At 40.3% G+C, this 25273-nt stretch overlaps 1 protein-coding gene across 1 annotated transcript in view; it reads right to left on the reverse strand.

Annotated features, from left to right (window-relative positions):
- The window catches only part of LOC124776894 (putative ATP-dependent RNA helicase TDRD12), a 451178-nt gene that overhangs the window by 247488 nt on the left and 178417 nt on the right, over positions 1-25273 (reverse strand). The window contains exon 7 of the mRNA XM_047252081.1: positions 15850-16033. Within this exon, the coding sequence (XP_047108037.1) occupies positions 15850-16033 (184 nt within the window). The remainder of the gene's footprint in view (positions 1-15849; positions 16034-25273) is intronic.

A 25273-nucleotide genomic window follows, 5' to 3' on the forward strand; every position in this document is an offset into this window, starting at 1 on the left:
TTTCCAACATCTAGAATTTATAAAGATTCTACACTGAATTAGACGTATGTATCAATGGCCAGGTCTCTACCATTCTGTTAGAAATTATGTGAGCCACTGTAAGGAATGCCACCATGTACCACAATTACCACTGGGGCATCTGGTACCAATTCTGCCTGCAGCAGAATCGTTTCACTAAATTGGAGTCTACCTCTTGTGGAGGTTCCTAAAGTCAACAAACAAGGATGGATGGACAATAGTCTGCACTGACCACCTTACCCACTAAACTAACCAAAGCTCTGCTGACTGCCGCCAACTGTCTATCATCCACAAATGACTGGCCTCACAGAACAATTTAATAAGATGTTGGCAGATATGCTATTGATGTATGTTGATGTCAAACAGAGAGACGGATACAATACTGCTTGTCATGGCATTCATATACAAAGTAGTGAAGCAAGACACTACAGGGTTCACACAGTTCAGACAAAGCACTGCAACACCAAGCACCAGCCAGGAGCTAAAGTCTTTGAGAGTTCCTGTATATATTTACACCTGTATGGTAAGTGGAACTATTGGAAAAATTACTAAAGCACTTCTTCGGGCACACATCATATCATTTGTCTCTTGTTGGATGGCACATATGAAGTAGAGGATTATGACCCTTCATCAAAAAGTGTAGAGACATTGTCCATTACCTCCAAATAAAGCTGTGTTAGAAACCAGAGGGGCCGATCAATGACGGGAGATTCCAGGAAATTGAAAACCACTCTACAATTGTGAAACTTTACAGGAGAGGCTACCTTTCATTTTCATCAAAGTGAAGAGGATGTAATGACACATGCAGAATGTGAGAATTGACTAGCTGCTGTAGTCAGCTCCAGAGAGGACTTCTGAAATGGCATGTCACTGTTTTTCAAACAATGCTGTGAGCTCTGGTGCCATCAGTGTGGAGCGCTGATTAGTTCCAATAGGTGGCATGCTGCCTGTCACTGGCTCAAACTGGACCACAAACAATTATTTATTATTTAGTATTTACCATTTCTGGAAGGTTCTTGAAATATCTTATGGTTGTAATGTTTGTATACCTGAGTGCTATATAAATATTAGCATCCTGGAACATCAATGTTTGTATAAACAACTGCACTTTCCATCTGGAGATCAGTTCTGCTCTGCCTGTTTGTTGGTATTCTTAAAACCTGGTTTAAGTGTTAAATGCTTTATTTTATTGACGACCAAGCTTTTGGATTTGGAAGTCAGTGTGGTTACAAAATGACATTATTATTCAATAATACAATGCTTATACAAAGGATCCCCCCATGAACCATGGACCTTGCCGTTGGTGGGGAGGTTTGCGTGCCTCAGTGATACAGATGGCCGTACCGTAGGTGCAACCACAACGGAGGGGTATCTGTTGAGAGGCCAGACAAACATGTGGTTCCTGAAGAGGGGCAGCAGCCTTTTCAGTAGTTGCAGGGGCAACAGTCTGGATGATTGACTGATCTGGCCTTGTAACATTAACCAAAACGGCCTTGCTGTGCTGGTACTGTGAACGGCTGAAAGCAAGGGGAAACTACAGCCGTAATTTTTCCCGAGGACATGCAGCTTTACTGTATGATTAAATGATGATGGCATCCTCTTGGGTAAAATATTCCGGAGGTAAAATAGTCCCCCATTCGGATCTTCGGGCGGGGACTACTCAAGAGGACGTCGTTACCAGGAGAAAGAAAACTGGCGTTCTACGGATCGGAGCGTGGAATGTCGGATCCCTTAATCGGGCAGGTAGGTTAGAAAATTTAAAAAGGGAAATGGATAGGTTAAAGTTAGATATAGTGGGAATTAGTGAATTTCGGTGGCAGGAGGAACAAGACTTTTGGTCAGGTGATTACAGGGTTATAAATACAAAATCAAATATGGGTAATGCAGGAGTAGGTTTAATAATGAATAAAAAAAATAGTAGTGCGGGTTAGCTACTACAAACAGCATAGTGAACGCATTATTGTGGCCAAGATAGACACAAAGCCCATGCCTACTACAGTAGTACAAGTTTATATGCCAACTAGCTCTGCAGATGACGAAGAAATAGATGAAATGTATGACGAGATAAAAGAAATTATTCAGGTAGTGAAGGGAGACGAAAATTTAATAGTCATGGGTGACTGGAATTCGTCAGTAGGAAAAGGGAGAGAAGGAAACATAGTAGGTGAATATGGATTGGGGGGAAGAAATGAAAGAGGAAGCCGCCTTGTAGAATTTTGCACAGAGCATAACTTAATCATAGCTAACACTTGGTTCAAGAATCATAAAAGAAGGTTGTATACCTGGAAGAATCCTGGAGATACTAGTAGGTATCAGATAGATTATATAATGGTAAGACAGAGATTTAGGAACCAGGTTTTAAATTGTAAGACATTTCCAGGGGCAGATGTGGATTCTGACCACAATCTATTGGTTATGAACTGCAGATTGAAACTGAAGAAACTGCAAAAAGGTGGGAATCTAAGGAGATGGGACCTGGATAAACTGAAAGAACCAGAGGTTGTAGAGAGTTTCAGGGAGAGCATAAGGGAACAATTGACAGGAATGGGGGAAAGAAATACAGTAGAAGAAGAATGGGTAGCTCTGAGAGATGAAGTAGTGAAGGCAGCAGACGATCAAGTAGGTAAAAAGGCGAGGGCTATTAGAAATCCTTGGGTAACAGAAGAAATATTGAATTTAATTGATGAAAGGAGAAAATATAAAAATGCAGTAAATGAAGCAGGCAAAAAGGAATACAAACGTCTCAAAAATGAGATCGACAGGAAGTGCAAAATGGCTAAGCAGGGATGGCTAGAGGACAAATGTAAGGATGTAGAGGCTTGTCTCACTAGGGGTAAGATAGATACTGCCTACAGGAAAATTAAAAAGACCTTTGGAGAGAAGAGAACCACTTGTATGAATATCAAGAGCTCAGATGGCAACCCAGTTCTAAGCAAAGAAGGGAAGGCAGAAAGGTGGAAGGAGTATATAGAGGGTTTATACAAGGGCGATGTACTTGAGGACAATATTATGGAAATGGAAGAGGATGTAGATGAAGACGAAATGGGAGATAAGATACTGCGTGAAGAGTTTGACAGAGCACTGAAAGACCTGAGTCGAAACAAGGCCCCGGGTGTAGACAACATTCCATTAGAACTACTGACGGCCCTGGGAGAGCCAGTCATGACAAAACTCTACCATCTGGTGAGCAAGATGTATGAGACAGGTGAAATACCCTCAGACTTCAAGAAGAATATAATAATTCCAATCCCAAAGAAAGCAGGTGTTGGCAGATGTGAAAATTACCGAACTATCAGTTTAATAAGTCACAGCTGCAAAATACTAACGCGAATTCTTTACAGACGAGTGGAAAAACTGGTAGAAACAGACCTCGGGGAAGATCAGTTTGGATTCCGTAGAAATGTTGGAACACGTGAGGCAATACTAACCTTACGACTTATCTTAGAAGAAAGATTAAGAAAAGGCAAACCTACGTTTCTAGCATTTGTAGACTTAGAGAAAGCTTTTGACAATGTTAACTGGAATACTCTCTTTCAAATTCTGAAGGTGGCAGGTATAAAATACAGGGAGCGAAAGGCTATTTACAATTTGTGCAGAATTCAGTTATAAGAATCGAGGGGCATGAAAGGGAAGCAGTGGTTGGGAAAGGAGTGAGACAGGGTTGTAGCCTCTCCCCGATGTTATTCAATCTGTATATTGAGCAAGCAGTAAAGGAAACAAAAGAAAAATTCGGAGTAGGTATTAAAATTCATGGAGAAGAAGTAAAAACTTTGAGGTTCGCCGATGACATTGTAATTCTGTCAGAGACAGCAAAGGACTTGGAACAGCAGTTGAACGGAATGGACAGTGTCTTGAAAGGAGGATATAAGATGAACATCAACAAAAGCAAAACGAGGATAATGGAATGTAGTCAAATTAAATCGGGTGATGCTGAGGGAATTAGATTAGGAAATGAGACACTTAAAGTAGTAAAGGAGTTTTGCTATTTAGGGAGTAAAATAACTGATGATGGTCAAAGTAGAGAGGATATAAAATGTAGACTGGCAATGGCAAGGAAATCGTTTCTGAAGAAGAGAAATTTGTTAACATCGAATATAGATTTAAGTGTCAGGAAGTCATTTCTGAAAGTATTTGTATGGAGTGTAGCCATGTATGGAAGTGAAACATGGACGATAACTAGTTTGGACAAGAAGAGAATAGAAGCTTTCGAAATGTGGTGCTACAGAAGAATGCTGAAGATAAGGTGGCTAGATCACGTAACTAATGAGGAGGTATTGAATAGGATTGGGGAGAAGAGAAGTTTGTGGCACAGTTTGACTAGAAGAAGGGATCGGTTGGTTGGACATGTTTTGAGGCATCAAGGGCTCACAAATTTAGCATTGGAGGGCAGCATGGAGGGTAAAAATCATAGAGGGAGACCAAGAGATGAATACACTAAGCAGGTTCAGAAGGATGTAGGTTGCAGTAGGTACTGGGAGATGAAGAAGCTTGCACAGGATAGAGTAGCATGGAGAGCTGCATCAAACCAGTCTCAGGACTGAAGACCACAACAACAACAACATACAAAGGATAATTGTAAATAATTTTCATGTTAAGGGTTTAATCCTCTCCATCTGCCCAATGTCTCCTCACTCTTTCAGATTTGTTTTGTCTACCCTTCCTGCAGTCCTTTTATTGATCTTTGTTTGTTGTCTTGTTTATGTGTCTTGCATTATTTTGGTTTTGTCTCTTTTATTTTTTAGGTCATCTAATGTAGTTCTCTTACATTACTCTCAATTTCTGTGTTTCTTTTAATATTTGTCTTACTATTTTTCAATTTTTCTATTATTCACTTACTAATTCTGTTTTCTGTAATTAATTCAGGAAGCCACCCTTCAAATAGCAGAGATGTCGAGTCATTGAAAGCCACACACAAAAGATAATGAAAACTTGCTAGTTGCAGAAAAAAGCCTATAATGAGGCAGAGCGCGCGCGCGCGCGCGCACGCACGCACACCCACACACACACACACACACATACACACACACACACACACACACACACACACACACACACACACACACAACCTCAGCCCAGGACTTTTTCTGAACTCTAGCAAGTTTTCATTCTTTTGTATGTGCCTCTCAATGAATGAACACTGGTGCCATTCAACAAGTAGTCTCCTTTACTCCACAATCATTTACATTCTGCTAGAACTTTCCTGACTCTATAAATTCTGTTTTCTGGTGTTCTGATCAGATCTCCAAAGAATGACATGTGTTTCTTTCTGATTGTGGTTATTACTGGCTCTGTTTTCTTATATACTGTTCCACCTAAAGCTATTCTCCAATGCCTATTATTCGATTTTGTTTATTTATGGATGTCTTACTTACTCTTCTTACAATCTTGAGTATTTTGTCAATTTCTGTTGTATTAGTTGCTTTGAAGATGGTGCAGATGCATATGTTATTTCTGGTTGTGTGACTGTTTTACAATGTATTAATTTTGCAAGTATCAATATTCTTTCTTTTGTTGTATGTGTTTCTGGTACAGTCTGTAATTTGCTTTGTTCTTTGACGTATCAGCTTCTCTTTTGGGATTTATGTTATGATTTTACCTAAATATTTAAATTTATCAATTGATTTTGAGTGCTCATTTTACTATTGTAATTTTGTTTTTCAACTGCTGGAGCCAGCAACAAAATCTCTGGTTTTCCTTTTCTTTTCTTTAAAACAGGAAAAAAATTAAAACAGATTTTCTGTGCTATTTCTTGCAGTGATTTAACTTCTTGTCTGGTTTCTTGAAGATTGTTGGCTGGGAGAGCAAGGTCATCAGCAAATCCCAGTCGAATAATGTCTGCTTCATCTGATTCAGAATTATCACTACAATCTGATTTCAAAACTAATTCAGTGCAGTAATGCAACAACTGTAGATAACTGTTGTAAAATGCTTTTTCTATTTGATGATGCGTGGCTACATACAGCCTAAGACATTTACATGTTTTGTGACAAGTTATTTATTATCATTTAAATGAAAATATGTTTAAGATATTTTGTCTTTTTCCACGCCCATGAAGACCATTTCACTTGGTATCTATCGAAAGAACATCAGCTTATTTGTTTTCTTTGTAAATATCTCTTGTGTATTTTTATTTTTCTGGTATGTTCTACATCCTGGAGGATCTTTTCGCTATGTATCTGTTCGGATGAGAAGTACATCTAATACACCACTGGCCATTAAAATTGCTACACCAAGAAGAAATGCAGATGATAAACGGGTATTCATTGGACAAATATATTATACTAGAACTGACATGTGATTACATTTCTACGTAATCTGGGTGCATAGATCCTGAGAAATCAATACCCAGAACAACCACCTCTGGCTGTAATAACGGCCTTGATACGCCTGGGCATTGAGTCAAACACAGCTTGGATGGCATGTACAGATACAGCTGCCCATGCAGCTTCAACACAATACCACAGTTCATCAAGAGTAGTGACTGGCGTATTGTGACAAGCCAGTTGCTCGGCCACCATTGACCAGACATTTTCAGTTGGTGAGAGATCGGAGAATGTGCTGGCCAGGGCAGCAGTCGAACATTCCCTCTATCCAGAAAGGCTTGTACAGGACCTGCAACATGCGGTCAATCATTATCTTGCTGAAATGTAGGGTTTCGCAGGGAGCGAATGACGGTTAGAGCCATGGGTCGTAACACATCTTAAATGTAACGTCCACTGTTCAGACTGCCGTCAGTGCGAACAAGAGGTGACCGAGACGTGTAACCAGTGGCACCCCATACCATCACGCCGGGTGATACGCCAGTATGGCGATGACGAATACACGCTTCCAATGTGCGTTCACAGCAATGTTGCCAAACACGGATGCGACCATCATGATGCTGCAAACAGAACCTCGATTAATTCGAAAAAATGACGTTTTGCCATTCGTGCACCCAGGTTCGTCGTTGAGTACACCATCGCAGGCGCTCCTGTCTGTGATGCAGCGTCAAGGGTAAGCGCACCCATGGTCTCGGAGCTGATAGTCCATGCTGCTGCAAACGTGGTCGAACTGTTCATGCAGATGGTTGTTGTCTTGCAAATGTCACCATCTGTTGACTCAGGGATCGAGACGCGGCTGCACGATCCGTTACAGCCATGCGGATAAGATGCCTGTCACCTCGACTGCTAGTGATACGAGGCCATTGGGATCCAGCACGGCGTTCCGTATTACTCTCCTGAACCCACTGATTCCATGTTCTGCTAACAGTCATTGGATCTCGAACAACGGCAGCAGCAATGTCGAGATACAATAAATCGCAATCGCGATAGGCTACAATCCAACCTTTATCAAAGTCGGAAACGTGATGGTACGCATTTCTCCTCCTTACACGAGGCATCACAACAATGTTTCACCAGGTAACGTCGGCCAACTACTGTTTGTGTATGAGAAATAGGTTGGAAACTTTCCTCATGTCAGCATGTTGTAGGTGTCGCCACCGGTGCCAACCTTGTGTGAATGTTCTGAAAAGCTAATCATTTGCATATCACAGCATCTTCTTCCTGTCAGTTAAATTTCACGTCTGTAGCATGTCATTCTCGTGGTGTAGCAATTTTAACAGCCAGTAGTGTATATTGTAAATGAATCACTTTAACCTCATATCATTTTAACACTTCCAATTCTTATGTTCTATGGATTATCCTCATACCATTCTCTCATTACACATTCCAGTGTACAGGTGAACAGTAATTATAACAGGCAGTCATCAGTCTTGTTTTTCGAGAAATGGTTCAGAAATTTCTCCTCTAAAGTTGGTTTTCGATACATTCCTTAGAAATTTTAATAGTGTTGATCTATGGAGACGATCATGTGCCTTTTAAAGCTCTACAAATGTTAATGACATCAGATTCTTCCGTTTCCTGTAACATACCATAATCAAAGTTAAACTAATGATCTGCTCTGCACAGCTTCTTTGTAGTATGAAACCTCCCTGCAATTCCCCTAACTCTTGCTCTAGCTGTTCCTTGATTCTCCCCCATCAGATCTTGAATAAAATCTCATACATGCAACACAGGAGAGAGATTTCTCTGTAGTTGACCAGACTGCTCTTCTGAGCCCCTCCCCCCTCTTTGTTATGTAGTGGCTGAATGACGGCTGGGGTCGAATGTTCTGGGAGTAGTTCAGCTTTCTAAATTTTTGTTATCCTCATTTGTAAGAATAATTTGGGTGTGTCACTTGAATGTTTCCACATTTTAACTAGAATAATAGCATATGTGGCAACAGTCAACATATTTACATTAACCAAATGTTGACAAGCATTTGAACCAAGCAGCGAAAAAATTAAATCACATTTTTATTCTTTACTATTTGTTTATCACTTATGAGTCCGAACCCAGTAGCTGAATGGTCAGCGTGAGGGATTGTCAATCCTCTGGGCCCGGGTTCGATTCCCAGCTGGGTCGGGGAATTTTCTCCGCCCAGGGACTGGGTGTTGTGCTGTCCTCATCATCATCCTATCACCCTCATCAAACTGCAGGTCGCCGAAGTGGTGTCAAATTGAAAGACCGGCACCCGGCGAATGGTCTGCCCAACAGGGAGGCCCTAGCCATACAATTCAATAAATAAATCACTTATGTCACCGTATGAGAAGAAATATCACTGACCACTGATGTAAAACAGGAAGAAGCTTGCAGAGAGCAGGGGAAGGATCAGAAGTGAGATCATGGACATAAGTACAGGGACATTTCTTAAGGTGAAATAGGACAGGGAATGTTCTATATGCAAAAAGATAGGGAAGGGTTCTAAATTTGGGTGGGGAAAGAATGCAGAAGTTATCTGCAATCAACAGTCAGATAGAGAGAGAGAGAGAGAGAGAGAGACCCAAGGAGGGCAGATATGGATTCATGAGAAGTACAAATGGAAAATCCTGAATGGAAAAACAATAGTGTTATGAAAATGATTGATTGCCACTCACCATATAGAGGAGATGTTGAGTCACAGACAGGCACAAATGACTGCTATACATTTGAGATTTTCACCAAAAGGGCTCCTTCTACAGTAGCCTCAGTGGCCAGAGACAATGGTCTATTGTGTGTGTGTGTGTGTGTGTGTGTGTGTGTGTGTGTGTGTGAAAGGGGGGGTGGGGATGAATTTAGAAAGCTTCGCTTGTGTGAAACTCAGCTTGCCCTTCTCTCATATGATATCCTGTGAACCATGGATGAAGGGCAAAAGGTAGATACCGTATTCCTAGATTTCCAAAAAGTGTTTGATACGGTGCCCCACTACAGACTGTTAACTGAAGTCTGAGCATTCATATTAGGTTCCCAGATATGTAAGTGGCTCACAGATTTCTTATGTAATAGAACCTTGTGTTCGGGCAGGTGTGTGGGGTCAAGTAATGTCATGAAGCACAATTACATCCTGAATTGGAAATGTGTGCCTTATCTGAAAATATGCATGTTGGCAATAGTGATCAGCATTTACTGCACGATGTTCATGAAGAAAATTAATGAGAAGAATTCCATTAAAACTAAAACAAACTTGTAGCAGCCTACATTCACACACATCATCAAAAGCTGTCAGCTGATTTGTTCATCGTAGCTGTCAAATGAGTTCATTTGCTGGCCACAAGGAGCTTTAATTATTCTCTCTCTGGTGCAGTGCGATGCTCCGTGGCTGTTGATTTTCCGACACAGAACTTCAGTTAGTTACCATTCAAGCTTGGATGATCCAGTTTACTTCTGTAGCAATTGTATACGCCCTTGTTTCATGATGAGTTCAGATTACAGCTTGACATTACTATTTAGCAAGTCGGAACAAGTATCTGTAGTTCATTTAGATAAATGTTTTGATCACCATACTCCGGAAGTGATATCCTGTGCATGTACCTGGCTGAGTTTATGAACATTTGGTTCAGAATACTATCAATTAGTCTTGTTGACAGTGGTGACCTAGACATGATCAGCCACTGTGAGTCAACCTGCGATACCAGGGGAATTACGAGGGACTTCTCAAGAGTCAAAATTTTCTGAGGTAGTAGACATATGTGCCGTATCAAGACTTGCAATGTACAAATACCCCATTTTGACAACACAATGCCACAGTATAGTTTGCTCAAGGTGAGACACGAGTTTTCTCTGTGCTGGAGTAACCATAGACTCTCCAAATTTGCTCTAGTGGTTAGCAAGCTAGACCTGTTATGCTGCAGAAATCCAGGACAATAACGACATATTCTGTGAAAGAGTGATACAAGAAGCTTAAGCCAGAATTGATATGCAGGGTGTCCACCTCGCAGGAAGAGCGTGGGAGGCAACAGTCGTCTCAGTATTTCTGACATCCATGCAGCAAGGTCAATGCAGGCACGGTCCCAGGCACTCTGCTGCATACATTGTGGAGCAGCTGACTGCCCACTCGAGTAAGGCTGTTGTAGTGTTCCAGACAGAGTTGCCACCAGATGCCATAGCAGACCTGGCAGATAGGATTTGGGACATGATTGTGCCATCCCCATGCAGTACAGCAGTGACAGCATATAATGGCACATCGATAGCTACAGTGACACACGCAGATTATGACTGCTTTGCAAACAAAGTTGATGCCCTAAGAAAACAAATCAGGGAGCTACTCTCTTGCCAGAACGCTATGGAAGCTTTCATAGAAAATCAAAAAGTCTTTCCTTTGTGAACCCCTTGTCAGCACGCGGCACAGTACAGTCACCACGCGACATTTGTTGCTATAATACGGAAATTGGATGTAGATGCACCTGATTGCCAGTCATTGTCTCTCCTCTCCATAACAGATCAGAAGACAGGACGGAAGCTTTTGGTGGATACAGGATCTGATTTATATATTTACCCTCAGGCACTGCTACATAAGTATCAGCGGCCGACTTTGATCTACCTCTCTGTAGCCAACAGCTCGACCATAGCAGTGACTGAACCCATGTCAGAGCTGACGAGCAAGCGATCTACCATCTGACGCTGAACATCGCCAATGCATGTCTCAGCATCTCGGGCCCAGCTGCTGCCATGTTTTGAAGCAGCACAGCTATGCACAGTCCTAAGTTTATCCAGCTGGCAGCCAGCAGATACACCATGCTGTTGTAGCAGCTCCCATCCATTACACGATCCCCAGGTGCTTCAAAAGAGGTACATCCCTGCACTGTGCACTATATGAAGACTACTATGGGCCCACCAATTTCATCTATGCCAAGACACCTTGCCCCTGGCTGTTATGCTATTGCCAAGGCAGAACACAATATTGTGCTGAAGGAAGGCATCATTCATCCTTTTATCAGTCCATGATCATTGCCTCTACATTTAGTGCCCAAAAGTGGGGGACCATGTGGAGATTACTGCACCCTTAATGCTAGAATGGTGCCACATCATCATCCTGCACCAATGTCGAAAGACTATAATTATGGTTTATGTGGCGCAACTGTATGAAGTGTGCTAGACTCTGCCAAGGCCTAAACACAAATTTTTTGTAGCTGATGAGAATTATATCAAATGCAGTTATAATTACACCATTTGGTCTCTTGAGTCTTAATGACCTTTGGTTGACGCAGTGCTGCACAATTCAGCATACTTTGACGACGTCCTTGTCTTTTCAGCAACAGCAGAGCAGCACCAAAAGAACTTGGCCAAAATCTTTAAACACCTGAACCAAAATGGGGTTGAATTAAATATGGCCAAGTGTGTTTTTCCACCAACTTGAGATTACTTTTTTAGACAAGCTGATCTTGCATGAAAAGGTGTGGCAATATTCAGGATTTCATGGCCAGAAATCGCAATAGAAGTGCACCGCTTTCTAGAAATACTGAACTTTTACTGCATTCTCTGGTCCTCACATCAAGGGGAAAACACCAATACAGAGACAGATTTCACTTCTGAAACAGCTAAACAAAGTATAGTGAATGTGGCACTCCTTGCACAAACCACAATTGGTGCCGTATTGCAGCACATAGGTGGGGCATTGTAGCATCTGGCATTTTATTCACACAAGCTCTCCATCACAACAAAAATGGACCGCATATGACCACGAACTACTTGCTGTGAACAAAGCTATTAAATACTTTCACTCAAGTTGGGGGCAAGAGAATTTACAATTTTCACTGACCACAAACCATTCGTCTATAGCTTCCAATAGAATGACAAATAAGTGCTTGCCACAGCAGTACAATGAGTTAGAATTTATCGCTCAATTCAGTACTGATGAATGTCACTTATCAGGAGTTGATAACATATTATCTTACTGCCTATTCCATGTACACAGCATAGCTAATTCAATCGATTTTGCTCCACTTGCTAAAGAACAAGTGTCAGACCAGAAGCTTCAAGACATTCCGGAAGATGCTTCTTCCAACCTTCAGCTGAAACTGATTGCCGTTCCCATCACAAATGTACAGCTTTATTGCAAAGTCTCAAATGGGAAATCTCCTCTGTTCCTACTGTCCTCATTCTGCAGTCACGCTTTTGAGAGCCTTTGTGTCTCATGCCAACCTGGCACTAGATCTACAAATCAGCTGACTGCTAACCATTTCATATAGCCTGGCGTGCAGAAGGATTGCTGAGTGTGGACTCGTGCATGTGTTCAATGTCAACATAGTAAGGTGTCTAAATTTCACAGACACAACTGCAAGATTTGCACATATCCATACTGACGTTGTAGGACCACTGCCTCCGTCAAATGATCAACAACACCTATTAACAGCAATCAACCATTTTATCTGCTGGCCTGAAGTAATACCAGTCAACAATATTTCAGCAGAAACAATAGCCTCCATCTTTGTTTCACAGTGGCTGTCATGCATTACATATCACTCCAGACAGTGGCCGGCAATTTGAATCTGAACTGTTTGTACAGCTGAGCAAATTCTGTGGTGCCATATTCTCAAAGACCACAAGCTATCACCTAGCAAGTAGTGGCATGACAGAATGCTGGCACCAATCATTAAAAGGTGTACTCATGAGTCATGATTCAAATTGGACAAAAGCAATTCCATTGGTCTTCCTCAGTCTGAGAAGCATTTAGAAACCCGACCTGGGCTCTTCGTGGGCTAAGCTTGTTCATGGTGAAATGCTGCAACTCCCTCGCAAATTTGTTGATCCAAGTGCAATCACAATGGATATCAATCAAGCTGATTTCATTTCTCACCTGAGGGAATGGGTGACCCAAATCTGGCCTTATCAAGCATCAAGGCAAGGAATTCACACACCTATGTACACAATGAGCTACAGTCATGCACACGTTATGCTACATACAGATGGCATGAAATCAGTACCAAAACTTCCATACACAGGCCATCTTCATGTCATTGACATAGCTGGAAGAACCATAAGGATTTTGATTAGCTGCAAAAACCAACACCGTCTCCACTGACAGTGTTAAGCCAGCCTTTGTGCCGCATGCACAACGTAATCAGCTGCAGCCTTCACCTGAGGTCAACCTCCACTGGAAGCAAAACCTCAATGAGAGCACCAAACACATCTTGATTCGCAGACAATGCACCACTTTCCCCGAGCAGGCTGGTTTAGTGGTATACATCAGCACACATTGTCAACAAGTTTTCAGCTGAGTTGTTCATCACAGCTGTCAAATGAGTTCACACACTGACTACCAGGAGCACTGTGATTATTCTCTCTTTGGTGTGCAGTGCGACACTCCACGACTGTTGATTTTTCTGACCCAGAAATTCAGTTATTCATCATTCCAGCTTGGATGATCCAGTTTACTTCTACACCATTTGTATCTGCCCTCGTTTCAATTCATGTTCAGATAACAGCTCGTCATGACTATTTAGTGAGTAGTATAAGTTTCTGTGATGTGTTCTAAACAAATGTTCTGATGACAGTACAATGGAACTAATGTTTCATGTTTGTACCTGCCTGAGTTTATGAGCACTTATAACATTTGGTTCGAAAGGCTACCAACTAGTCTTGCGACAGAGCCTTCCTCGTGGAGAGAGAGTGTTTGGCTTTGATTGGTGCAAATTCGTCCTTTTTGTGCCATTCCATGTTGCTTTTTTTATTCTAATATGTAATGGTGCACCCACATTTCCATGCATGTCAGAATCCAGTGCAAAAAATGTTCCACTTCAGTGTGGTTTGTTGTTGGGGTCTTCAGTCCCGAGACTGGTTTGATGCAGCTCTCCATGCTACTCTATCTTGTGCAAGCTTCTTCATCTCCCAGTACTTACTGCAACCTACATCTTTCTGAATCTGCTTAGTGTATTCATACCTTGGTCTCCCTCTATGATTTTTACCCTCCACGCTGCCCTCCAATGCTAAATTTGTGATCCCTTGATGCCTCAGAAACTGTAGTGTTTCAGTAAGCCGTTTACAAATCTCCAGTGTGGTGAGAAGATGAGGCATCCACCTTGCGAACACTTACTGAAATCAAAGATTGTCAGTAATGATCACCTGAGCACTAATGCAACTTATGCCAACCTCAGTAGCAAATTCAACAACTGTTATTTGGTGACCATCTTCAATAAGCCAGCTAACGATGCGAATTTTTTCCTCAGTCATGCTGGTCGCAAGACAATGTCAGTGATCTGCATTCTCAATTGTTTCTCGTCCGCATAGGAACTGTTTGTAGCATGTGTACACTTACGTCTTTCTCAGGATGTGGTCTCTGAACTGTGCCACAGGTCTTTCAAAAATTTCGGGCAATTGTATGCCCTTAGTTGGGAAAAAACTTCATTACAAGGTGTTGTGCATCTCTTGCTCTGACACTGTTTTTCTGACTACAGAAACAGTATGACAATGTTCTAGATGTCAAGAACAATAACTGGACATGAAAGCACCGATGAGCAGAGATCATGCTACTCTCCATTTACAAAAAGGTGTGTAAAACAAAAATTCCAATTGATATCTGGTTCATACTCTTATTACATTAGAAGTACAGATGGACTAAAAAACTATGCTGTAGAGAAGCAACACCCAGGTGGATTTAGAATGTTATGAGCCCAATGAAACAGGGAGTGTATCATTCATTATATTATAAGTATTCTTTGGATTGAAGAAGATTTATGTTTTACAATATTCAAAAATGTCAAATTGCATGCTTTGTGAAGAAAAGACTGAAATTAGTCTTTTAGATCTAATAAAAGTGTGAAGTAGCTGCAGTGCAGTCCAAGTCAAGTGTAGAATTACATCCTCTACTGTGCAAATGTTGAGCCACAGGAAACTACACAGAATGTTAGCATGCTGCAGCTTGGACGCATTGTAATTCTACACTTGTCTTGGATGTCCCATCCACTGCTACTATTTTATGCTTTCATTAAGTCTAAAAAATAACTGATGATGGTCGAAGTAGAGAGGATATCAAATGTAGACTGGCAATGGCAAGGAAAGCGTTTCTGAAGAAGAGAAATTTGTTAACATCGAGTATAGATGTATGTGTCAGGAAGTCGTTTCTGAAAGTATTTGTATGGAGTGTAGCCATGTATGGAAGTGAAACATGGATGATAAATAGTTTGGGCAAGAAGAGAATAGAAGCTTTCGAAATGTGGTGCTACAGAAGAATGCTGAAGATTAGATGAGTAGATCACATAACTAATGATGAAGTATTGAACAGAATTGGGGAGAAGAGGAGTTTGTGGCACAACATTCCCATTCCCAAAACAATATCCTCATTTCAGCTTGGGCTACTGTTTGCTGCCCACTCTCCACATACTCTCCTCTTCAGCAGTCTCATACCTTTTCCACATTGGGTACAGGTTCTTATAACACAAAGATTTACAATATATTGCATTTGTTGTTATACTTATTATAAAAGACTGGTATGTAGTCTGTAGACTATCCCTAGTATGAATATCATTAATATATATGTTCTATATGATAGGGTGCATACCTCATGGACCTCCTTGGGGAAATTTGCTTCTGTTATTGTTCCTATGGGTTTAAATGTTTTATTTTGACCATGTACAAGAACTGTACTCATCACCAATCTTTCTGAAACTGAAGCAGAGTCGTCCACTTTAAAAGCGTGCCCACTGCTGTACGTTTCAGGCAATATCACTTCCTCAGGCTCAAATCTGCAAGACATAGAATACCATTATAGACATATTACTTGAGAGCACACTAAAAACCTATCATAAATTACAACCTCAGTAAAAAGAAAAACAAAAACTTATTACATTGTACCCCCAGAGCAACTGTGACATCATTCTTTTATTTGATCCAGCATGTCTATAGCTCAAGAGACCAATACTGTATTTTCACCATTATATCCACATTCAAAAAGAGGTCTGTGGCAAGTAAACGAAATTAGTCTTATTTACTTCACTCTCAATGTGGAAATAAAATTACAAACAAACATACAAACATAAGATTTAATTTTACTCGTCACATCACATTTGATCAGAGCTTTACAATATACAAGGAAACCAATGTCCTCTGCACAAAATGTTGGGTGCAGATAACATTGAAGCAGGTACTTCTTGAAATCAAAGATGTTGAAAAGAGAAAAAAAAAAGTTACCTGTCATTACATGAAACCATCAAAAGAAATATCGAGAGAGAGATCTTGATTATTATTGGATATCTAAGTGGAAAAGTTGTAAACAACAACGAAGGCCTAGAGCATGTAATGGGAGTCCATGGTATTGGAGATGTGATGAAAATCGGAATATGTTTTCAAATTCCTGTGCCACTGACGATTTGGTGATTCGAAGTACAGTATTACCACACATGCATTGCCATAAGGTTACAAGGGTAGCCCTGATCACAGAGCAGAAAATCAAATTAATCATATAGCACTGAGTAAAAAATTTAGGTCATTGATGGGTGTGAGGAATAAACATGAAGCTAATGTGCCACCTTACTGTCGAAAATTTTAGACTGAAAATTAAGACTACAAATAGAGTTTTAACAACAAGTATGCAAAACAAGAAGAATTCTGTACTGAGCTAAGTAACCACTATGAGGTATTCCAAATGGCACAGGAAAATAATGAAAATAACAATGATACATGGACACAGGTAAAGGTTATCTATTGCAATGTGAGTGAACAGGTCATTGGCTTTCAAAGCCATTTGAAGAAAGATTGGATGTCTGAGAGTACATGGAATTTGATCAGTTGCAGAAAACAGATTAAGAAAAAATTAAATATGAGTAAAACAAGATAACATAAAACTCAAATATAAGCTGAGTATGCAGCGACTGACTCTTTAGTAAAGAGGAGTGTGAAAAATGATAAGAGAAAGTAGATGGATGAACAAGCTCTGAAAGCAGAGAGAGCACAGAGAGGGGTTATGTTAAAGAACTATACAATATCGCCAGAGTGTTGTCAAAAAGAGGATTCAGTAAAAATAGACCTGTGAAAAGTAAGCAGGATAAATCGTTGATGGTAGAAGAGGATCAACTTAGAAGGCGTAGAGAACATTTTTCAGACGTCCTGAACAGAGATCAACTCAAAGAGGGAGTGAGATGATGGAATGCGACAGTTGCCAGTGAGAGGATCAACCTATACATACCAAATGAGGCTGAAATTCAAACAGTCTTCAAGCAGATAAAGAATGGAAAGGCTCCAGAAATGGATAATATTGCAACTGAGGTGCTTAAAGCAGACGCTGACACCACCACAAATCTAATGCATCCATTGTTTGCGAAGATATGGATAGAAGAGAAACTACCAAAGGATTGGAAAGAGGTACTGATAATTAAGCTGCCAAGGAAAGGGGATACTAACAACTGTAATAATTAGTGATGCATCATTCTCCTATCTCTACCAAGCAAAGCACACTCTAGATTAATGCTAAACCACATTAAGGACACTGTGGAGGCACAGCTAAGAAAAGAGCAAGTGGGGTTTAGAGAACACCGATGTTGTGTTGATCTAATAAACACTACCTTACATTTATTGATTTTGAGAAGACATCTGACACACTTAATAGGAAAGTTACATGGTATATCCCGGTATCTTGGAAGAATATGGAACATAAGGGACAGTCAAATGAAAACCGAACATCTGCCACATTGCGACAATGGAATCGTTCCATTCCAAGTAATTATCACAGGCATAAGACATTTATACCACTGGGGGACAAGATGATCAGTTCATGTTTTATAGAATGTGATCGGTTGTTGATCGATCCACAATCGCATCTATTCTTGCACTTCCTCATCCAACTGAAACTGGCATCCATGAATGTGTTTCTTCAAGTGACCAAAGATGCGAAAATCACATGGTGGAAGATACGGGCTGTACAGAGGATGTAGTGTTCCCCAATATCACATAACAGGATGATAGTGTCTGACAGAATTTGTAAGTGTTTTGGCTTTATGGCGTGTCGTAGTTTCTGCAACGTGTCTTTATAGCACTGCACACTGATTGCAGTTCCATACGTGAGGAAATCTATGAGCAGAGGGCCCCTGCAGTTGAAGGAAGTGGTCATCATGACCTTAACAGAATTCATGTGAACAGCTCTGGATTTCTTTGGCAGGAGAGATGAGTGATGTTTCCACTATTGACATTGCCTTTTGTTCTGAGGCTGTAAGAATACTGTTGGAGAGATTCACCCTGTTGCACAACAATGCCCAACCCCATGCTGCCAATCAGACAAAGGCATCAGTGGTTTGGTTGGGGAACACTGCAACATCCTCTGTACAGCCTGGATCTTTCATCATGTGATTTTCACATCTTTGGCGACCTGAGGAAAGACATGCATACACTTAAGTTTCAGTCAGATGAGGAGGTGCAAAAGTAAGTGTGGTTGTGGATCTGTCAGCGGATGACCCTGTTGTATGGCAGAGGAATTGATCATCTCCTCTCCCAGTGAGATAAATGTCTTAACACATATGGTGATTACTTTTGCAGCACAGAGTGGCCACGCAGTTTGAGGCACCATTTCATGGATTGCATTCGAGTCCTCCCTTTGTGTGTGTGTGTGTGTGTGTGTGTGTGTGTGTGTGTTTTGTTCTTAGCATAAGTCAGTTCAAGTAGTGTGTAAGTCTGGGGACCAATGACCTCAGCAGTTTGGTCCCTTAGGAATTCACACACATTTGAACATTCAATTATTTTTAAATGGAACCATTCCATGGTCCTGTTGCAGCAGGTAGTAGGTTTTCATTTAACTGTCCCTAATACCATCACAGACTATCAATGTTATTAAAGCAATGTATGAGGGATATGAATGTATGGTGCTGCACAACGCGAAACTTACTGATCGTATCCAAACAAATGCTGAGGTGAGGCACTGGTGTGTTCTGTCACCTACCTTGTTCTTGTTAGTGCTGGACAGCATATGGGAATCAGTTGTTGCTTGTAGGAAAGAGGTATTCAACGGGGAGTGCAAGATGGACTTGAAGACCGTGATTCTGCTGATGATATCTGCTCTCAAGAAGATACTGTGACATGGAAGAAAAGCAAGACAAGAGGAAGCAGAAATTGCAGGACTAAAAGCAACTGTTCAGAAAACTAAGGAAATAAGAGTCTGATCTGAAAAACAGGCAAAGCTAACAGTGTATGGAGAGAAACTGGAACAAGTAGACTCCTTTGCAAGTCTAGGAAGCCCCGTTTCAAAAGACGGAGGGACGGAGGAAGATGTAAAGAGTGAGATACAGAAGGCAAATAGCATCTTTGTCCAGATAAAACCTGTCTGGCATAATAAGAACATCTAAAGACAATCCAGGCAGTGACTGTTCAATAACACTGTACAGTCGGTACTCCTGTGCAGTCATGAAACATGGAAAGTAACAAACATGATTGTAAACCAGCCAGAAGTCTTCATTAAACAACAACTTCAGCAAATTATAAATGTGAGGTGGCCAGATGTAATCTCAAATGATGAATTGTGGGAAATGGCAAACCAGTGGCCAAGCCAGGAGCAGATAAAGAAAAGGGAATGGAACTGAACTGACCACACAATATACAAATAACTGTTGAAGAGGTGGCACTGGATTGAAACCCACAAGAACACGTAGCATGGCCACCAGAAAAAGACCATGAAAAGAAAGATGGAAGAGGCAGCTCTGAAAGCCAGTAAAAACTGGAGTGAAGAGAAATGTTTGGCTGCCAACAGAACCAGATGAAAGGTCTTTTGGTTGCCCTATGATCCCACAGGAGCAACAGGAAGTAAATCATGTGACTTTCCATGAAACTCACTATTTACTTTACCAGCACAAAAGCCTCACTAACTAATGTCCTCCTTGTATCTTCCCAATCCTAATAGTAACCTGGTCAATACCTTCCATATCAGCCACCTTTCTCTGTGTCACAGCTGTTTAGCTGCCATTAACCACTCGTGAAGGTAAATAAAACAACTCCATGATCTAGTAGGTAGTGTCAGTGACTGCTAATGCAGAGATCAGAGGTTTGATTCCCAGTAACCACATCATATTTTTTGTGATGGGAAGGCCTGGAACAGGGTCTACTCAGCCTCACAAGGCCAAATGAGAAACAATATGATAAAATAAGCAGCAAAACTGACACGATGGAGAATAATACAGAAAGACTTGCATTAGGCTGGTTGCTATATGACAATTATTTATTCTTGAAGCTCATATGTCGTTGGGGAAAGATTTGATCAGACAGTGGGTGGCCCACTACGCAGCTCCTCTTTAAGCCTCTCCCTACTGGCGGCCATTTCTTAGCTTACAGAGTGTGAAGCTATCCCGATTAGGTCTTGGGAAGAAAAGGGAAAATATCATTTTGAAGTTACTTTTTGCCAATTTTAGTATTCGTTTCTAATGACTTACTTATGAAATACCACATGTTCCTATTTTTGTCTTATTTCACTGTTTTCCCTTTACATTAAACATGAAAATATATCTATCAATAATAATTTATGCTTATTTAAATCAAAGATCATACTTACTTTCATTATTTTTATATTGCACTCATTAAATCTAATCAATGAAAGACAAAATTATTTTTGAAACCATATACAGCTGGAAGTTTTTCAAAAGAGGGCACTGTCATAATTTCAAAATTTTCTTCTGATATTTTATGCCACAAATCTGTCAATACTTCACAATAGTGTGAAAACAGTTGCAAAGTCTAAATTTGAACAATGGAGACAAACTGCCATCACCCAACACCAGACCTCTGACAATGTTCACCTATACTGCTGGCAGGAAAAGTATATTTTCCACTAAATTATTAAGGTATTCGTATCCCTCCAGAAGATCTTACATGACTGAGACTTGCCATTCTAGATACACTTCACAGACTCTTTGACAAGTCAGCATTAATACAGTTCACTATCATCCCATGGCTGAAAGAAGGTCCTAGATCTGTGAATGCAGTATTAATACTAATGGATCTGTGGCCATAAGAGTTGTTAGCGAACTTGAAGATGCAATCCAATGAGTTTCAGTGTTTGCTTCACTTCTACCTGAAGTATTCACCCCTTCATATTTCTCAGATGATTACTAATTCGATGATCAAAAATTCATTTTCCCACAGTAATGAAGAATATTCCTTTTAACTTGGAATACCCATAATCTTTTACACAGCGACATCAGATTCCTCCATATTTTTGTGCAACAAATTCTAGCAAAACGTACACAGTTTGGTGAGATCTTTAATGTGATGCAGCAACTAAACTACACATTTTTGTAGTACACGATTATAAATATGAAAACCGTCAAATTTAGGTTCACAAACACACATATTAACATTGTACCTGCTCAGTATTCTAATCATCAGCCAATCACAGCAGAGGCCGTGCGACATCACACAAATGGGGTTCTGTCAGTAAAAGAGAATTCAATATTGTTTTTATGGTTTTATGAATGAAGTTTATGGTGATGGCATGATCAGCTGCATTGGCTGGGGACCACATTATGTTGAAAGGTATCAGAAGCCACCTTGATTTACATGTCTGCAAAACTGAAGTGCTTTATTTGGTGTTTTTCACATTTATAGTTGCATACTATGAAAATATCTTAGTTTAACTGACAAATCATGTTAAATATCTCCCAAAAAATGCCTTTTTTGTATGATAGTGGTAAAATTTTGGGGGAAATTCAAGTAGATGACTAAAACTGTTACTGGAATCTAGTTTGTTTTGACATCACATCTGGAACTATAGGTTTTTTTTCCCACCCATAAGACATAAACTCTTATTTTAAAATACACACATTTATCAGAATTGAGAAAAATGTCAAAATCCAGTTTCAGCATTCAATAACTTTTTAGTTATCAATACTAGTAAACTGTCATCCTCAGATTTGCAAAATTTTTAGATGGAAACAGAGAAAATTCAAATTTTGTGACATTTAAAAAAAAAAAAAAATTAACACATTGTGCTAAAAATCGCATCATTTAAGAGAAACTTTACTGTCTGTAATAATATAGTTTATATGTTGGAGGACTCAGCATACAATTTTGACTGACAAAAGTCAGTTTGGTATGAAATGATCTGTACTAGACAGGGGAAGTACATACAGCAATAGGCAACCACAGGTCCACCATTAAAGCACGGATGTAGGCCCCACAGATCAGTTTCACTGGAGATTTGATGTTGTTCATACAATGGTTCTTGAATTTTAAGTGTTTTGTCAGGCATTACTCTCACGTACTTTGGAGTTAGTGGGTCATTCACACTGAGGTACTCTGTTCCATAACTGAATAGTACAGATTTATGTCTTTGAAGCATTTGGTCTTGATTAGCACCTGATATAAATTCTAAGAACAGTAGTAAGATTCCAAGATTCCTCTCCACAGACTTGAAAGTCCTGCTCTGGACAGTGAGAACAGGTCATCTGAATACAAGAAGCCTCTTGTATTTCTACTAAGTGGTTGGTTGTTGTTGTACATGTTAAATGATAACAGAGCGAAGATGCTTCCCTGAAGTTGGCTATTCTTCTGTACTCTCCAGCAACTGTGTTGGATATAATAATAATAATAATAATAATAATAAAACTGTGATTTTTAAAGAAGGGTGTTGTTTACTGAAATGTAAATGTTTCATAAGGTTGTACAATCTGAAATTTTTTAGAATTTTTGAAGGTCTGCATGTATTATACTTACATAACAAAATTTCTGTTTGGCAAATTATCAACAGTAGAGGTTTTATTGACATTTTACAATGAACTTTACAGTTGACACAAAAGATATTGCCAGAAAGCTAATGATTTTATAAACAACTTGTAACTCATTTACTTCTTGTTTTAGAAAATGGAGTTGTATGTTTGTTTTGCTAGGGATGAACAATCTCATACTTTATATATTTTATGACATAGAATTAATTTAACTCTGGAGGAAAATAAGCAGCTGATCATAAAGCTAAATCACACTTGTTAATAAACTGAAATGTCATTATATTTCAGGTACACAAACTACTTGTTTTCACTTAAATGATTCACTTATTAAAATAGAGTAGAATTAAAAAAAAAGGAGTGTATTCATTTCATAGTATATATGGTGGACATCCTTTGGCTTTGTGCTGAGAAACAATACTTGATCATAAGACCATTATAGGATCACAGAATACATGGCTGTAAATAGGAAAGTAAGAAAAGTACAAAGATATTTCTGTTTAGCTAGAGTGACAAGAGACAGGTTCATCTCCAGGCCTGAAAACATCAAGCATCAACAAATAAAGTTCAAGAGTGTTGTACAATATATCTTATACAGTTACATTTTGCGCAAAGCTTTGAAGGATGGGAAAGACAAACTACAACTGGGCTCTGATATCAGGAAGCTCCTACAAAAGAAAAGAGAACTTCAATGCAAATTTAAATGTAGTCAAAGCCTCACAGACAAACAAAAATTGAATGAAACCAAAATTAGCAGAATTTGGAAATAAAAATCTATCTACTGAATCAACAGTAAATCCTAAGAAGTGTTTGTCTTATGTGGAATCAGTGCACTGATCTAAGCTATCAGTCCAGACATTCTGTGACCGCAATGGCACCAAAACATCACAAAGAGAAGGCCAAAATCTTAGATGCCCCCCCTGCCCCCCCCCCCCCCCCCCCCCCGCCCCCAAAAAAAAAAGATTTCACTAAAGAAGATAATACTGTGGTTGCTCCTTTAAATCATGGAACAAATGTGAAAATGAAAATTATAGAAATATGTGACCACAAAATAGAAAAGCAACTGAAATCATTCAACAGAGGAAAACACAATAGACCTCATGGATTAGCAACATGGCTGTATAAAGAGTATAAAAAATAACTTGCTCCTCTTCTAGCAGCAGTGTAATATAGGTCGCAGGAGGGTGGAGCATTTCTAGTGATTGGAAAAAAGTGCAAGACATTCCCATTTTCAAGAAAGGTTGTCAAACAGAAGCACAAAACTAGACCTATATCTATGATATTAGTCTGTTGTACAATTCTGTAACATTTTATGCTTGTTTATAATAAAATTTCAGGATGCCAAAAATGTCTCCTGTATGAATCCACATCAGACCCAAATACAATAACTGTGTGAAACTCTGCCTCCCTATGTTCATCCAAGACATCTGGGAAGCAGTAGATACTGGTGGCCACAATGATGCCATGTTCCTAACTACCAGGAAGTGTTTAATACAAGTCTGCACTGCTGCCTAATGAACAAAATACACTCCTGGAAATTGAAATAAGAACACCGTGAATTCATTGCCCCAGGAAGGGGAAACTTTATTGACACATTCCTGGGGTCAGATACATCACATGATCACACTGACAGAACCACAGGCACATAGACACAGGCAACAGAGCATGCACAATGTCGGCACTAGTACAGTGTATATCCACCTTTCGCACCAATGCAGGCTGCTATTCTCCCATGGAGACGATCGTAGAGATGCTGGATGTAGCCCTGTGGAACGGCTTGCCATGCCATTTCCACCTGGCGCCTCAGTTGGACCAGCGTTCGTGCTGGACGTGCAGACCGCGTGAGACGACGCTTCATCCAGTCCCAAACATGCTCAATGGGGGACAGATCCGGAGATCTTGCTGGCCAGGGTAGTAGACTTACACCTTCTAGAGCACGTTGGGTGGCACGGGATACATGCGGACGTGCATTGTCCTGTTGGAACAGGAAGTTCCCTTGCCGGTCTAGGAATGGTAGAACGATGGGTTCGATGACGGTTTGGATGTACCGTGCACTATTCAGTGTCCCCTCGACCATCACCAGTGGTGTACGGCCAGTGTAGGAGATCGCTCCCCACACCATGATGCCAGGTGTTGGCCCTGTGTGCCTCGGTCGTATGCAGTCCTGATTGTGGCGCTCACCTGCACGGCGCCAAACACGCATACGACCATCATTGGCACCAAGGCAGAAGCGACTCTCATCGCTGAAGACGACACGTCTCCATTTGTCCCTCCATTCACGCCTGTCGCGAC

The sequence above is a fragment of the Schistocerca piceifrons genome, chromosome 2 (assembly GCF_021461385.2).
Source record: "Schistocerca piceifrons isolate TAMUIC-IGC-003096 chromosome 2, iqSchPice1.1, whole genome shotgun sequence".
NCBI lineage: Eukaryota > Metazoa > Arthropoda > Insecta > Orthoptera > Acrididae > Schistocerca > Schistocerca piceifrons.